The following is a 15,410-nucleotide window of genomic DNA, read 5'->3' as shown; positions in this document are numbered from 1 at the left end:
TTTTGTAAGATTTAGAAGTATATCGATCATAAGGTGCTATAGGAAATTCGTCGTTACTGGTGACTCCAATGCATGGAATTATACCAACTCTGGCCACACTGCCATCGTGCTGCTTGTATTGACGGTTCGCAAAGCCAAACTCGGCTGAGATTTGCTTTAAGATTAGTTTTTAATTAGTAACTATACAAACTGTGATATTCATCCAACGATGACTCTGATGCCGAAGGAATCTGCGAAATTGATAGCAAGCATGTCTAAGAATGTTTTCATTGAGGAACGTGGCATCGAAGATCTTGCACACTTCGTACGTAATTGTTGTATCTTACCATATCTGTATTTTGAAGGAAATGTTAAAGAATATTCATTTATTTATTGTTTAAGAACATTTTAATGTACAACATTTAATTATGGTTTAACGACCAAAATTCTATTTTATTCTCAATCTCTTGTTTACAGATTTTCGAAAGGCTAAAGAATTCGAACGTGAACGTGAACATTTATTCTCAGGAGCAATTTCATCCTTCTCCGGACGATCCAAAAGCTGTTGATTGGATATTTGTTTTAGACACATTAAATTACTCATTTTGGAGTAAGAAGGATTCCTCCAAGTGGACTGTAGACGGCCAAACTGGATATTTTGCGTTGTGTGCTGCTATTAAGAGGGCTGTGGATGTGAGTAACAATATTTATATAATATTAACAAAGGACTCAACCACAGAATTAAGTATACCTAAGGAATTACTAAATCAATTACTTTTTGCATTGTTCGATGATGTTATGTTGTAGTAGCCTTCATGGTGTCTTTAATTACTTGACATCTGCACTTTTCTGTAGGTGTAGAAGATCTTGTCACATCGGAGGTTTCTGTTTTCATGGTAGACATAGATTCTCCTAGTCCTTCAAATTCAGATTTCTCTTCTTCCTCCAATTTCTTCTTCAACCGTCTTCTTCTCCTTCTGCCCGCCCTTTTTCTTTTACCACCTTTGCCAACAGCAAATCGTTTCTTTTTCTTTACCCTAAGATCTTTTATTTTTATTTCTCCTTCTACTTCGTTTGCTACCTTCTTTGCTTTAGTTTTTGTACCCTTACTCGCTTTTAGTTTTCTTTTCTTTCTCTGTGATATTTTCTTGTTAGATCAGTGCATTTTTTGAAGCAATGATTTCCAAACATTTTAGAAGGCATCCCCTCCCCCATGGAACAATGCCCTGTGGTTTGGAAAACACTGCTCCAAAGGATGAAATTCCTATCAAGTTATCTATATTTGATTACATACTTTATCATCTTGTTGAAACACTTTAGAAGCTCTTTTATCCTTATCTTTATCATGTTTGATTGGACTCGTATAAGTATGCCTAAGCTTAGACGCACGACCTTTTTTATCAGGTTTCACAAATGATATTGGATCCTACACGATTCACGGCATTAATTTCAATCAATTAAATGGATTTTTATTAAAAAATACTTGTGCATCGAATGTTCAGATAGAATACCATATCGTCGTCATCGTCAAAATCTTTCTTACAGCAAATTCGTTCCCTACCCGCGTACCGCCTAGCCAAATAACACCTTAGGAACATTTTCACGTCTTGTAAGAGTTCTGCGAATCAAATTTTAACATGTACTCTGGTAAATTCTTAAATATTCCTTAACACGTACTTTCCATTCTCTTTGCTTCCCTATTTACTTTATTATTATACGCTTCTATGAAGTCTTTACGTCGATCCTCTATACATTGCAGCAAAAACTGCTCTTTCTCGATCTGTCCTCTCTGAAATTCTTGCCTTTCCTCCCACCTGATGCATCGCGACAAACATTTAATCGTTTAACTTAAATTTATCTCGTTACCTCGATACACACTTTTGTTCCACCATTTTTCGTTTCTCTTCCCGTTCGTGCGCCAGTCGCGTATCCCTAGTTCTCTTACGTATCTGTTCCTTTCGTCTCCATTCTAACAGCGTCTGTATTATTTTGTGCCGTTCGCGATCTGCTGCTGCTTTTTGTTTCTGTTGAATTTGCTCGGCGCGTTTCTTACTCTCGACTCGTTGCAAGTTCTGAGCTTCTTGTTTCCTCAGTAACAACGCGTGCAACCTTTCCTCTATCTTTTCCTGTTTCTCTTTCTGCCTTTGAAGTTTGAGCTTCTCTGCAATCTTTTGACTCCTGATGATCGCCGTCCTCAATTTCATTAACTTTTCTCTCTCTGTAAGTCTGACAACAACACATGTAAACAACGCATCTAATGTTTTAGGTTAGGTAACAAAAACACTTGTTACATTACCTTTTCACTTCCTTTTCCGCCTGTTCCTGGGCGTATTGAATAGCCCTTTCCTCGGTGGACCATTTCGATCTTCTGTTTAACTCTTTTTTTATACTGTCGCAGTGCAGTCTCCGTAAATACTTTCTGTACATATTGTAATCGCGCAACGAGCACTTCGCGTCTAAACTCCTCGTGACAAGTCCGGCTTTGATCAAATGTTTGATATTATTCGGCCTAGAGAAGTAAGGGACCAAGTGTCTATCGTGGAGGGAATCGTACGTCAGCTCCATTTCGTACGAGTACGGATCGCTCAAGTTAAATTCCGCGTCCTTCGCGGGGATCCATAATTCCTTCCCAACTTTACGTCGCGTGAAATTGTAAGCGCCTTCCGGCCCGGGTACCATCGGTATCTTCGATTCTAACGGCATCACCTTCCATTTTGGCAGACCGAAATTTGGTATCGCACCTTCCGGTTTAGGGATCGACTCGAAAAGCTTCTCCAAACCTCTGAGCTTACGTGAAAAACGAAAATAGAACTAACCTCTTCACGCTCCTGCGCAGTGTGTCCAGCAACGGACTAAAGTCGAATTGTTATTTTATATCCCAAAATGTTAATAAAGAAACGTAGATTATAACACTATCCATCATTTTTACAAATCTATTACTAATTTATTGTGGAAAATGATGCCAGAAATACGACGGAAATCAAGAATACGAAATTCGAAAATTTACTAGTTTAGAAGCTATGATTTTTGTTCTGAATTCCCATTTACGCGACACACTGTGCCTTGGCCACATATGCGGACGTTTAGTTTCTTTTTACTGTCAATAATAAATAGACCCAGAAAAAGAAAAAAGAAAAGAATCGTCCCTGAAGAGGTTAATCTATCTTTCGATCAACGAATACTAACGTGGGCCTTTTCAGACTGATTATATCGGTGGTATGTTTGTCGCACGTTGATATCATTTTATTGATCGGTGAGATTCTTGACAAATTTCGACGATTAATAACATTTTCTATACAGCTGTCACATGAAGATTTCACGGAAACATGTCTAACTTCATTTGTTTCGATATTCCGTGTTTACGTAATCGTCTTTTTCTTTTTTTTTTATTTTCACCGAGCAGGAAGGAGTGCCTATCGTCGACCCTAATTATTACTCTCACATAACGAGACACGACGCCGAACGGATCTTTCGTAGCGACAATCAAACTAGCATTCCATTATTAGACGAAAGAGTTAAGTCCTTGCGAGACGCCGGCAAGATTTTGTTAGAAAAATACCGAGGTAAGATGTGGCCAGAGTCTGGTGTAAAACTTCGTCGATCCCTATTAACTCGAACGAGCAAAAATAAATAAAAAAATAAGAGACAAGGAACCGATGCGAGGTGTAGAAAATTTCCACGAGTAAAAAGTTCACACGATGGACAACGGGACCGATTGGGACCAAATTTTCCAAGATCGATTACGACTTGTAAGGCACGATTATAAAATTTCCTACGATCGTAGGTACTTTCACGGAATGTATCGAGTTATGTTCTGGCTCGGCCGAAAAGTTGCTGAAACTTATCGTGAACGAATTCGAATCGTACCAAGACGAGGCGGACTACAAAACGTACAGAGGTTAGGGCGCGACGCAACCCTTGAGGGGCCTTTCTACCTTGTGGGATTAAAAAAATCGATATTTTTTTTTTTTTGCATTTTCCTTTAGTATGTAGCCTCGAAAATATGTCTACCAAATATCAAATTGAAATTCGGAAAACTAACGAAGTTATAGCCTGCTGAAATGTACCGCGCGCAGGTATAACAACTGGACGTGAAACTATAAAGCTGTTTTTCTCGAAAACTACATTTTTCGGCACTGCTTGCGTGATAACTAAAAAACTATTCAAGATATCAACATCAAATTTATACAGTATCTTCAGAACTGGTCTCCCTATAGCATGAACTAGGATAATTGCGATATATGCAATACTTTTTCTTTTATTAACAAAAAAACAACCGAATATATGAAAATATTCAGTATTTTTTCGTAAAATAGCTGCCATTTTGCCATTTTTTATTTTTTTTGAAAAGATCCTAGTTCATGCTATAACCACACTCGTCTATATTAAGAATATCGTTGGTTTTAGGATTTCGAATAACTTGTTCGCAAGATATCACGCACGCAGTCGGGTGACGTTCGTAAAAACTGTTGTTTGATGATCAACAAAAACAGCGTAATCAATAGATATTATGCGTTGCAAAAATTCGTAAATATAGCTAAATATATAATAAATGTATCTACAAAATCCGGAATTAATCGCTCTTTAATAACCCGCAAAAAAAAATCACAAAGAAACACGTATTTTTCATGTTTACAAGGTAGAATGGCCCCTTAATTCCGAGAAGATAAAATACATTAACCGAGTGATTTCCTTTCAGTAAGTTTTTACAAGAGGGCTCAAATATTGATAGGAGACATATGGGTTTGCTTCAAGGGGGAAGGAATAGGTAAATTCCACGATATAGATTGCATCACGATGTTCGCCGATTACCGTGTTCCTCAAGTTCTTCGGCACTTTAACGCGATACGGTACGACAGTCTGTTGCTATGGCGGCTCACAAATGGTAAGCTTCTAAATCGATTCTTTATCTCCAGTTGCATCAGCGTAATGTTTTTTTTATGTTTGCAGACGTAGAGTTGGAAAATGGCACCGACGACGAGATCGAAATTCGCGGTTGTTCGATAGAAGCCGTCGAACGAGTCAAGGACAGAATGAGACATTTGCTGGAGCTGTGCCCGGTGCCAGGAATACAGAAAAATGATATCAACTCTATAATGATAGATCACTTTTTGTGGGACTATCGACGCAAACACGCCGCCGACGTGGAGTACATACCGATTCACAAAACTAGGTGCATATATTACTGAGCGTTTCCTGTTCCTAATATCAAGCTCATCGAAATGTATTTGGAAGTTAATTTTCCGAAAGTGTAATCGCGCTTCGCAATTAATTATTTTGTGATTAATACTCGTGTGTTCGTTAAACGTTCGAATAAAGAGCGGATTTATGGGCCACCGTGACTTTGTTCTCGATAATCCTTGATCCTCGACTGTACCCGTTAGTTTTCTAACGGCGAAATAAACGCGCAATACGTCTCGTGATTTTTCTAATAATAAACAATATATTTATATAATATCGTTATAGCACGGTCTTAGCGTACAGGCGACGTATGATCAAGTCGATACAAATTTTGGTATTTTATAAAACGTAATGTCTCTCTCGCTGACCACCAAATTTCCATAACAGTTCATTATGTACATCGGTATATAAATTTTTGATATCAATAAATAATAAATAATATACGGGAACGACGCGCGTTCAACTCGAATGAAATTTATATAAATCGTTATAAATTTCACGATAGAAGTTTACGTAAATTTATATGGATTATAAACTTCGCGGTTACCGTTCATGTTTTCCTTTATATACACGTAACGATTCGGAACGAATCAAGCGACGTATATGTACAGTCGATCGCGAAGACGCGCGTAGAATAAAAATTTTCTCGAAAAAGAAAAAAGAAACAATTTTTTTTTTACGATTCGTCGAAATTTCGGTGATGATTATTATCTCGTACATTTCGAAAATACTTTTCTTTGGCTGATCGTTAAATATCATTTGGCACGAGCGCAATCGCACCGACGTTCCCCGTCGCGAATACGATTGCTTTTTACCTTCGAAGATGCACAAGAGGACGAAAATCCATTGGTTCGTTGAGCCTGTTATTCGTTTCGGTCGATTGATTCCCGTTCGAACGATGTTGTGCATTCTTAAACTGAGCAAGGATGGCAACCCGTTTAACACGCTTCGTTAAGCTGCTCGATCGATTTTCCAGGCCAACGTTTACACGATGAAACAATGGAGGATGCGTAACATTTACGTAAATTAAAATCACACGGATTTCCTTATAATTCTTCGATCCTAAGCTTAGCTTCACTCTAGGTTTAGATATTTTCTCGCGATTTAAAATTAGTTACAATCTCTCTCTGCGCGAGAGAATTCAGCTTTTCCTCTGCATCTGTTCCCAGAATATTATATTCGACTTCAATTTGCCGGGCAAAATCACTTTCGTATCGCTGGTCGGGTCGTCGCTCTTCGCTGGTACCACTTCCGTTTGGGTTTCCGGTATATTGGGCTGTTCCATGGCCACGTGGCTGGCCGGGGGAGAAGCAACCTTGTTCGGGATTTGCCTGAGACCCTCTCGAAACTGTTTCGAGAGCGATCTGGCTGTCAAACTGTGCATCTGCCTCGGCGTTTCCACTATTTGCACCTCCGGGGTCGATGACCTGTCTTTGCTCGCGTTGCTCGGTTTGTTTATCTGCAAATTAGACAAAATTAGGCGTTCGTAATTCTTAATGAACAGACTGCGGATGTTTATGCATTCATGGGAAATTTTAATTCCCAAAAAACTACAGAGTGCACTCAATGTGCAAAAATATAAGGAATACTTGAAGCAAGATACGAATCAATATATTTAGGGATTTAAACAACCCTCTACAAAGCTCTCATTCCGCAGTCTACTAACAAAACTTGTAACAAAATTTAACAAATATAAATGCCTATTTATACTTGCTTCCATCGTTCTAATTTCTTTGGTACGAACAAATACCTTCGAAACAGGTGCAGACTCAGGCTCTGGCTTCTTGCTGAACGCCTCAGCGAGTCTCCTCACGGATGGCATAGGCAGAACCTTGCTCTCCGACCCATCCTCGTTTGCAGTTCTCTTCTCCCCGTTGGTCATCGATCGACCAGTCCGTTCTCTCTCGTAGGAGTTGTCCGTGTCGTTCTCAGACTCGTCGACGGAAGTGTCGCTGTTCTTTATGCTACACTTATCCAGACTGTAACTGCTAGCGATGTTTCTGACGGTACCGTTCTTGATGGCTCCGGACTCGTACGAGTTCTGGCTGTACCTCTCGACTTCTTCATCCTCCTGGTTGCTGCTGGCGTTCGAGTAGTACCTGGCCAAGTTCGGCACCGACTTGGCCGACTTCAAACCTACTTTAAAATTGTTGTAACCGTTCTCGAGCTCGTGCAGAGCCTCCGTGCTCTGCGTCATGTTGTTGTTCCCCGAGTTTCGAGCTTCCACGGCGTCGTATCCGTTATGGCGGCTCAGGTTCGACTTGTTCGTCACTCTGACGATCCTGGGCTTGCAATCGTTCTCGTTCACGATGCTGTTCAGGTGAATATTGGACTGGGTTCGTCTGATACCGCCGTCGTAGCCGAACGACTTCAGATCCAACTTGTTCACCACTCTTGGAGCAGACTTCGACGTCTTATCGTTCGAACGGAACGCGTTCTCGAACCCGTACGCTTTCAGGTCGATCCTCTTGATCTTCCTTTGATTCTCGTCGGAATTTGGCTTCCTGGTCTCGATGATCGGGCTGTCGTAATTCTCTTGGTTGTTCAGTTTAGCGTTGATCTCGTTCTTGCTGTTCTTTCTCTCGTTCTCCAGGATCTCCTCCATCCGTTGGTCCTCCCAGGTGTTGGGGCAGTCGGTCTTCCTCGTATTCGAGTATTTCTCGTCAATTTTCTGCGTCTCGGTATCGTTGGGAGCCTCGGTGTGTCGAACAGACGACTGATATTTGGTCTCCAGGCTGTTGTTCCTCTGCCACTTCGCCACCTTGGACTTCACGTCGTTGCTACGGTTCAGGAGGAACTCTGCCTCCTTGTACGGGGTGTCCTCCTGGAACAAAAAAACGGTTTAATTAAAATCAAAGACCGAGCATCGATCGCTGCCACGATCAGACCATTTTTCGATTGGACCTCAGGGATTGTTAATAAGGGTTTCACAGCGATTAGTTTGGTGCTGGTTAAAGCGCGGTGCAGCGTTTCATGCGTGTCAGATACAAGAAGATGGCGATCGCGGATGCTGTTAGTATCGAAACACCTTTTCTCGAACGATGAGAGCGTTTTTCCACGGTTACCAAGAATTCTGTTCCGTTCTTTCGAGTATACGTTTGATTTTAACTTTAATGCGACGTACAGTGTGTCGGAATTGATATCTGGCTTGCTTCGATATATAATTATCCAATGGTCCAATGTTCCACGGATTAAATTTAATCCTGTTTGCTCGATAAAACGAAAAACGTGATTTCCATCATGCACCATTGTTCATTGCCCACCATGCATCGAATAAACGCACGTAAACGGTACTTACCGATTACAAGGCTCGACTTTTGCAGAGTTCATGCACGTGCAATTCGCACAGAACGGTTTCGACAGCGTTCGTTCTATGATCTACGTGTACGGTATACAGAATGCTCCAAAACAGCCAAGAAGCAATTTTACGCAGAGAAATAAATCGAAAATGTGGATTAAAATCGTTTACGAAATAATTAAATACGATTTGATCGTCGCGACTGTTCATTGCTCACTGTTTCTACTTTCTACCCAAAGTATAACGAGCAAAATATTTATTCGAATAGGAGATAAGCAACGGGGCACTGACGCATACAACAATCAAATTATTAATCGTTGTAATTAATCGTCGACAGTTTTATCGAGATAAGAATTTTTATTCTTGGCGTGTTTTTCGACTTGTTTTTTCCACGTAGAATTGTTCTTTGTTCGATCGCACTCGTTCCGGGGCTTCCTGTATACAGATTAGAATCGACTTTTGTTTTCGTTCGTACAAGGGTCGATGATTACTCGTGCATCTAAGTATCTACAAGAAAGAGTCAAAGAAATTTATTTACAGTGCTCGGATGAAGGGTTGTCGGCGACCCTCGTCGATGCATTAACAGATAATTGAAACGAGGATCGAAGTGGGAACCTGCACCCCTAGAGTCTCATGCGCTTCAAGTAAAGTCCAATTATTTATAAATAATATATTTAAAATAATTACACAGTGTGGCGTACATTAATTCTATTTTTATTTTTAGTCCTTCGTTGTTAAATCGGGTTTTGGAACTTTCATCAGGAACTTCGTTGACAATATGGCGTACTCTTAAAATTATTAACTAATTATTAGTTGGTCCCTCCTTTGAGCAAGAAATTAATTTAATTGTCTGGCACAGTCTCGACAAGCTTAACTTTTATTAGAACGTCTCTTCGACAGTGTCTTTTTCGATTAAATACATGAACAATTTATTGTGCGATCGTACGTAAGAGGAATACAGACATAATGATTTTTTTTATATTACAAAAGTTAAAATAAAAAATGTGTCATGTACTCTCTAATTTAAATTAGCGTATCATACATCTACTTACTTTTATTTCCCCAATAATTCCGCACCCTTTTCTAGCATTATATTTCTACATATTGAAGTTGATAAATAAAAATTGTTAATTTAAAAAATATATGCCATATATCGAGCTTTACCTTGGCTTTATGAGAACCGTTAATTAACCATTTCTAATTCTAAAAATTACACAGATTATACACTCCTCGTCTAACTTATATAACAACTATTATACATTCACTCCTTGCATCATTGTTCCATTCTTTAATCTCAGATATAAATCTTAATCTCTGATAGGAAAGAGGAATTACAAACAAGGAAATATATATATATTTTTTTTTTCACTTATATTGCTACATTGTCCGTTTTCTTTTCAGCTTTGTACAATTTACAAAATATAGGAAGAGGAAAGAAAAAAAAAAAATTACAGAAAATAGAATAGCAGAGAAAACCAGGTATGGACTGTACAAATTAAAAGACTACATACACTTTTACAGCGACAAGCATACTCGTTAGTAAAGGGAAAAGATTATTGCGTTAGTACTCCTCTTATTTATAATATTTACATAAAAAATTCTTCGTGTATTCGATCAAAGAGGACCCCACAAATCGGTTCTAATAAGAAGCGAAGCTTGTCGAGATTGCTTAACGATTTCGTCGAACCAAGCAATAGCACCCATAGTTAATTTAATCTACGGTCACCACATGGTGACGCAGCTCAGACTTTTCACTCCCCATATCAGGTCTTTCTCCACGGCTTTACGTTTCTTCTTTTTGCCCTTGCCTCGAAGATCTTTCAAAGTCTCGAAGGTTCTTTCGACGACTTCCGGCACGATAGGCGGTTCCAGCTTGAGGCTATCGTTCCCGGAGAAACGATGCTTGCTCGAAGACTTTGACTTCCTAGGACCGTAGCTGTACGCTTTCCTCCTGGACGTGTTCAGAGAATACACGGAATCGTCCGTGCTCTGTCGCGTTTTGGCCTTGTTCGAGGCATCCTTGAGGAACTTTGTCAGGATCGTTCTGTCAGGCACGTGGACGTCCTCGTCTTGCCAATCGTCGTCGGAAGACGATCGAGTCGACGAAGACTCCGCCGGTCTGACGTCGTCCAAGGATTTATCAGAACGTCCGATAGACAGTGAATTAAAATTCTCGTTTATCTCACCATTTTGCTTATCGTTTTCAACGTTCCTCGCGCTTCTGGCGTTCCTCCTCGAAGACGATCTCAGTTTCACCCTCCTGTACGTTGTCAGACCCTTCCCGTCGATCTTCCGACTCCTCTTTATGCCCCCGAACGTTTGAAACTTCATCTTACCAAAGTCCGCGAACTCGAAACCGGAGGATTCATCGGGCACCTCCGTTTTTCCCTTCTCGTCGTCGGAATCGTCGGTGAATTTCGAACTGCAGCTCTTTATCCCTCCAAACGTGTGGTACTTGTGACCATTGAAGCTCCAATACTTCCTCCCATTGGACGAAACGATCTGATTATCCTTCTCGTTGTCGTACCAGTCGTTGCTCCACAATCTCTTGCAAGGATCTTCTTTGATCTTGTTGGTTTCCAGATCCTGGACGTCGATGGAATAAGTCCCCGAATCGCGGTCTGGATTCGTTATCTCAGGCTCGTAAAGAGGATTGTAAGCCACCTTTCCGCCGGGTTCGTTCAACACGAACGGCACATTCTCCGGGGCTTGTCTAGCCACCATCTTGGAAGCGTTCATAGATCTATCTAGCTGCTCCGTTTCCTCTTTCTCTTCTCCGTTCTCCGTGATCGAGTCTCGAATCTCGTTTCTAGGATCTATACTACTTTCTACAGAGATATTGGTTTCCGGTGTCGCGCTATCGTCGAATTCCATGCGGAGAAGAGGGTTGATCGCGAAGTGCGGACTGGAGTACGGATCGCGATAGGTCCATCTAGAAATGCTGCCGCGCAGAGAAGCCTCCTCGAACTTTTCGAGCTGGAAACTCACCTGTTGTTCCTGGTCGGCACCTGTCGAGCTCGATCGTTGGGACAACGAGCTGCTGGGCCTGCTAGACGTCGACGCGGCCGATCTTCGTCCCTTCTCGAGGCTCGACGATTTCGACTCGTTGATGTAGTAGTCCCTGCCAAACCTGGACACGCCAGAAATTCACTTCAGAAATTAATTAACGATACAATAGCACCTCGTTCAATGACGAAAATCTGGACCCGCCAGAGGAACTTGTATTAAACATTCTTTAAAGGATAACTTCGTATACATTTTAACACGAGTTTTATGGAAGAGTTAAGTTACTATACAATATAAATATAAATATATAAAAGGTTACGTTCATTTCTGTCTTATTCAAAGGTAAAGAGCAATGGCGTTACCTTTTAATATCCGGTTCCTGAGGGGCTAGAACGACTTCCAAATCCGTCCCGTTGCTTTTCGGCAATTCGGCGTGAATTCTGTACAGTAGAATCGTATGTTCCAAATGATTTTCGCATTTATCGAATTGTCATTAAATTAGTGTATTTTACCCAGGAATGTCGGACGATCTTCTCGTGTACTGTCTCTCCCACAACCTCTTTTGAATATTCTCCTCGCTGTAAGGATTGTTCTCGATGGGCGGAGCATTCTCCCACTTCTTGTGCTCGCGTTCAGCGATCGTGCCTGTACATCGATTTAAAGAATACAAATACAAATTGAATAACTTGAATTGAAAGGTGGATGAAGAAGGGGAGTGTTTAATCACCTGGTCGCGGAGGAGTCGCCAATCGAACGTCTTCTTCAGATTTCTTGTTCCGCAGGGACGTTTGGGAAGCCGATTCAGCCTTGGCTACAGCCACAGCTTTTCGGCACCTGCTGCACAGTGGAATGTTGAGATTCGATTACAATACCATCAAGGCAAAAAGAAAGACCCTTTTTGGGGTTCTTCGAGGATCGTTAGAGTTGACGTTACGTAACGAACGTGGCTTCGAAACTATCGATAGAAAACAACGTACAACTCGAAGTCCCTTTCTCGAGGTTTAATAAAAAGATTCACGTTCCATTGAACGTTCGATCGAATATAAAAAAAAATTATAAAGAAAATATTGCATTCACCTGTCCTTGGTCTCGGCCAAGGTGTTTTCCGACTCGTCCATCGTCCCGTTTTCCGCGCCGGAAGTCTCCGTTTTCGTCAGGCTGTCCAAGTGTCGTTGAATCGCGATATCGTAATGCTCCGTATACTCGCTTTCTTGTTGAATATCCTCGGCTGCAACAGCAACAGCTGGCGTAAATATTCAATAGATAAGAAATCGTCATTAGCGATTGCATTCGAAAGAAATTTACCATGAAAGTCGCCTCCTCTTTGCTGATCGAACACGATCTCCTTGAACGTTTCCACGGTGTCGTCATCGACAGCCATCAGCTTCTTCTTGGCGTGTTCCAAGGAATTCAGAACGTGTTCTTCGTCGAAGATGGCCACTGATGAATCGTCCGCGTCCTCGAGGCACACTTCCGTCACGGAAGACCTTCTTGGCGTGGACATGGGCGTCTTTGGCACGTCTGGAACGCTTTCCTCCGGCAAGGAACTCAATGAATCATTCTCGATAAAATCGCTCGAATTCCTTACGTTCGCGTTTTCCGTATCTTTGGACGTCCGTTGTTCCATCTCGATCGCGCTCCCCGACTCTGGAACTAGTTTTCCGTGAACTTTCTCCGAGATTTCGATTTCTTCCTCAACGTCGCGCGTCTCTGACCGTTCGCCTTCTTCGTCGATCTCTAGATCGCTTTCAAAATCCTCCGTACGAGCTATTTCGTTGTCCCCGGCGCGCGTGTCCGCTGGAACTCGAGAGTCAGGCTTCACCGAGTCTTGGAAACCGTTGGAAAGCGTCTTCGAGCAATTTTCTTTCGTCGAAGCGTCGCTGGATGTCTCCGGGCACTCGTCCAAGCCATTTCCCAGCGTCGTTTCCTTCGGAGACCTCGGCACCACGTTGTTTATGGCCTCCAAGAGCTCCTTTTCGATCTCCTCGTCGGACTGCGCCGAGGAGCACTCGGATAAGTCCGAAGTGTCCTCCGCGTCTTTGTCGCCGATCATCGCTTTGAAATCGCCGCTAGGATTTGGGACCAACATGGCGACTGGGTCCGCCTGAGTCTGGACTCGCTTCTTCTGGAACAGCCAGTTCTCTTCCCAGGATTCGATCGGCGAGACCAGCCCTATGTGCGCCGTAGGCGTGTCTGGCTCGTCTTGGCTATCATCCTCCGACTCCTGCGAAGCTGCAATCAAATTTTTTGCATATAAATTAAACCCAGAAGAACGATTTAATTAAATATCTCTGGTTTCAAACACTATTACCACTATTAAACCGCGAAATTATTGTTTTATTTAGACGAAAGACAACGCAGGTTCACCAAATTCAATTTGTACTGTTAGACGTCGATTAATGGCGAAGTCTCAATCGAACGATGTACTGCTCGGGAACGGTGTTCCGTTGTCAGCGAAAAGTTTGCGTGTCTAAGGATATTTTTATATCTACGACGCCACTGAATCGACTATTTTTAATTTTAGAGCAGCCTGGTGTGCAGTTAATATTTCCATAAATTAAACAATAAAAATAGTATGATTTATTTGCACGAGCCTTAAATTATAATCCATAAACGCGGTTCAGGAAGAGGTATCGAGAATGTTCATTTCACGCTCGGTTTGTGGCATAATCGTCGAACAGCTGCGGTATCAAGGATGCAAGTAAGCGAATTAGGTGAACAATATTTCCGAGAGAACGTTCGTAATTAATCGCGACTCGTCGCGGCGAAGTCGATAACACTTACGATCGATGATGTCCATCCCGAGTTCCGGAAATGGCACACGATGAGTGTTCCTAATGGCCAAGACATCATTATCTCTGGGATCCTCGTCCGACGCGTACGTGGTAGTCACTTCCTCTATCCGTTCTTCTATCTGGAACGATAAAACGTACACCTTTCGTCCATAAATCGTGGAAAATAGGAATCGACTACACCTGTTCAATATCTTTTTTGTGAGGCAATGATTTCGATTCTGTCGATTAATCTATAACGGACAATCTATAAATCTACAAAATTGCACTATGACTTCGTTTACTTGGATTGATCTTAGTCCAAAGACGAAACATATTATAATATATTATTTTACAATATTTCAAATTAAAGTAGCGCTATTTACAATTGTACAAGAATCAGAAACAATATTGAAAGTGTCGTTGATTATAAACAGGTACAGTTTAATGTTTCTAACAACCAACGGTGGTTTAAAAAATTATTAAGAACGTAGAGAGCGTGGTGAAATTGCGTGTGAGAATTTTTCGACCTTCCAACAGGACCACCCACCGTCAGAGATAATGGCTCCGGTTGGTTTCTAACGTGTCTGGAGCAAGATGCGCTGGAATCGCTGTTGCAGTCGTCCTGGGACAAGGGCTCCAGGCTGCTGCAGCCCTCCTCGACGCCTTCGTCCACTCCTGTCTCGCTTTCGCCTGTAAAAAAAAAAGGAACGACATCGTGAAATCACCGTCGGCCCGTTTTCTAAATTGCGCTCGAATCCGTCGACGCGCGATTATCGGAGGGGACGCTCGCACTTACACTTGATCGCCGACACCGGTTTCCCGTGGAGAACGTTGCTATTACCGTCCACCTGTTCCTTTTGGAATTTCTCGATGACCTAGAAAATCCAACGTATCGCTCATCGATTTATCCTACGGCGGGATCGCGCGATCGAGACGCGCCGTCTCCGGCGGAAAATTAATTCTTTAACCTTGTTAAGTATGGCGGTGGCGAGGAGATCCTCGTAACTGTGCTCGGTGATGTTCCTCGCCTCCAGCTGTCTTCCGGTCTCACCGGAACTTCCGAGACCAGGCAGCTTACGTGCCTCCTCCACAGCTCGCTCGACGATCTCCCGGAGCGCCGTGTGAGCCATCGTCGACGAGTCCGTGCTGGATTTGTCTGCAAAATCATCAAC

At 42.0% G+C, this 15,410-nt stretch overlaps 3 protein-coding genes across 18 annotated transcripts in view; 1 reads left to right on the top strand and 2 right to left on the bottom strand.

The window, feature by feature from the left end:
- Positions 1-29: 29 nt before the first annotated feature.
- Positions 30-5,350, top strand: LOC122399066 (queuosine salvage protein). Its single transcript, XM_043399436.1, has 6 exons — positions 30-304; positions 457-672; positions 3,383-3,542; positions 3,764-3,877; positions 4,679-4,864; positions 4,930-5,350. Exons 1-6 carry the CDS (start codon positions 209-211, stop codon positions 5,166-5,168), a joined length of 1,011 nt encoding a protein of 336 aa, XP_043255371.1. The 5' UTR covers positions 30-208; the 3' UTR covers positions 5,169-5,350.
- Positions 526-3,871, bottom strand: LOC122399065 (fibrous sheath-interacting protein 2). The gene is made up of 5 exons (XM_043399435.1): positions 2,276-3,871; positions 1,858-2,205; positions 1,657-1,793; positions 755-1,597; positions 526-664 (listed from the first exon to the last, which is right to left on the bottom strand). Exons 1-4 carry the CDS (start codon positions 2,680-2,682, stop codon positions 1,452-1,454), a joined length of 1,038 nt encoding a protein of 345 aa, XP_043255370.1. The 5' UTR covers positions 2,683-3,871; the 3' UTR covers positions 526-664; positions 755-1,451.
- A 173-nt stretch (positions 5,351-5,523) lies between the features above and the next one.
- The window catches only part of LOC122399061, a 46,466-nt gene continuing 36,579 nt past the window's right edge, over positions 5,524-15,410 (bottom strand). For 13 of the 16 annotated variants that reach the window (XM_043399414.1, XM_043399418.1, XM_043399419.1 and 10 more), the window contains 12 exons: positions 15,207-15,394; positions 15,035-15,113; positions 14,786-14,928; positions 14,249-14,378; positions 12,770-13,696; positions 12,542-12,707; positions 12,192-12,301; positions 11,977-12,109; positions 11,827-11,904; positions 11,447-11,588; positions 6,911-7,984; positions 5,524-6,619 (listed from right to left, as the gene is read on the bottom strand). In XM_043399414.1, the coding sequence (XP_043255349.1) occupies positions 6,302-6,619; positions 6,911-7,984; positions 11,447-11,588; positions 11,827-11,904; positions 11,977-12,109; positions 12,192-12,301; positions 12,542-12,707; positions 12,770-13,696; positions 14,249-14,378; positions 14,786-14,928; positions 15,035-15,113; positions 15,207-15,394 (3,488 nt within the window). In that variant the 3' untranslated portion in view covers positions 5,524-6,301. The remainder of the gene's footprint in view (positions 6,620-6,910; positions 7,985-11,446; positions 11,589-11,826; positions 11,905-11,976; positions 12,110-12,191; positions 12,302-12,541; positions 12,708-12,769; positions 13,697-14,248; positions 14,379-14,785; positions 14,929-15,034; positions 15,114-15,206; positions 15,395-15,410) is intronic. The other 3 variants (XM_043399417.1, XM_043399415.1, XM_043399416.1) reach the window with 3 other exon arrangements.

This window comes from Colletes gigas, unplaced genomic scaffold, assembly GCF_013123115.1.
Source record: "Colletes gigas isolate AHSC1104 unplaced genomic scaffold, ASM1312311v1 Colletes_gigas_Sc00012, whole genome shotgun sequence".
NCBI lineage: Eukaryota > Metazoa > Arthropoda > Insecta > Hymenoptera > Colletidae > Colletes > Colletes gigas.
This window is presented reverse-complemented; position numbering and strand designations above follow the sequence as displayed.

Coding starts and splice junctions, on each gene's coding strand:
- LOC122399066 (XM_043399436.1), top strand. CDS start 209: ATGACTCTGATGCCGAAGGAATCTGCGAAATTGATAGCAAGCATGTCT. Junction 3,543..3,763: donor TTTGTTAGAAAAATACCGAG/GTAAGATGTGGC, acceptor CTACGATCGTAG/GTACTTTCACGGAATGTATC. Junction 3,878..4,678: donor GGACTACAAAACGTACAGAG/GTTAGGGCGCGA, acceptor ATTTCCTTTCAG/TAAGTTTTTACAAGAGGGCT.
- LOC122399065 (XM_043399435.1), bottom strand. CDS start 2,682: ATGCCGTTAGAATCGAAGATACCGATGGTACCCGGGCCGGAAGGCGCT. Junction 2,206..2,275: donor GCGGAAAAGGAAGTGAAAAG/GTAATGTAACAA, acceptor TGTTGTTGTCAG/ACTTACAGAGAGAGAAAAGT. Junction 1,794..1,857: donor CGAAAAATGGTGGAACAAAA/GTGTGTATCGAG, acceptor GCGATGCATCAG/GTGGGAGGAAAGGCAAGAAT.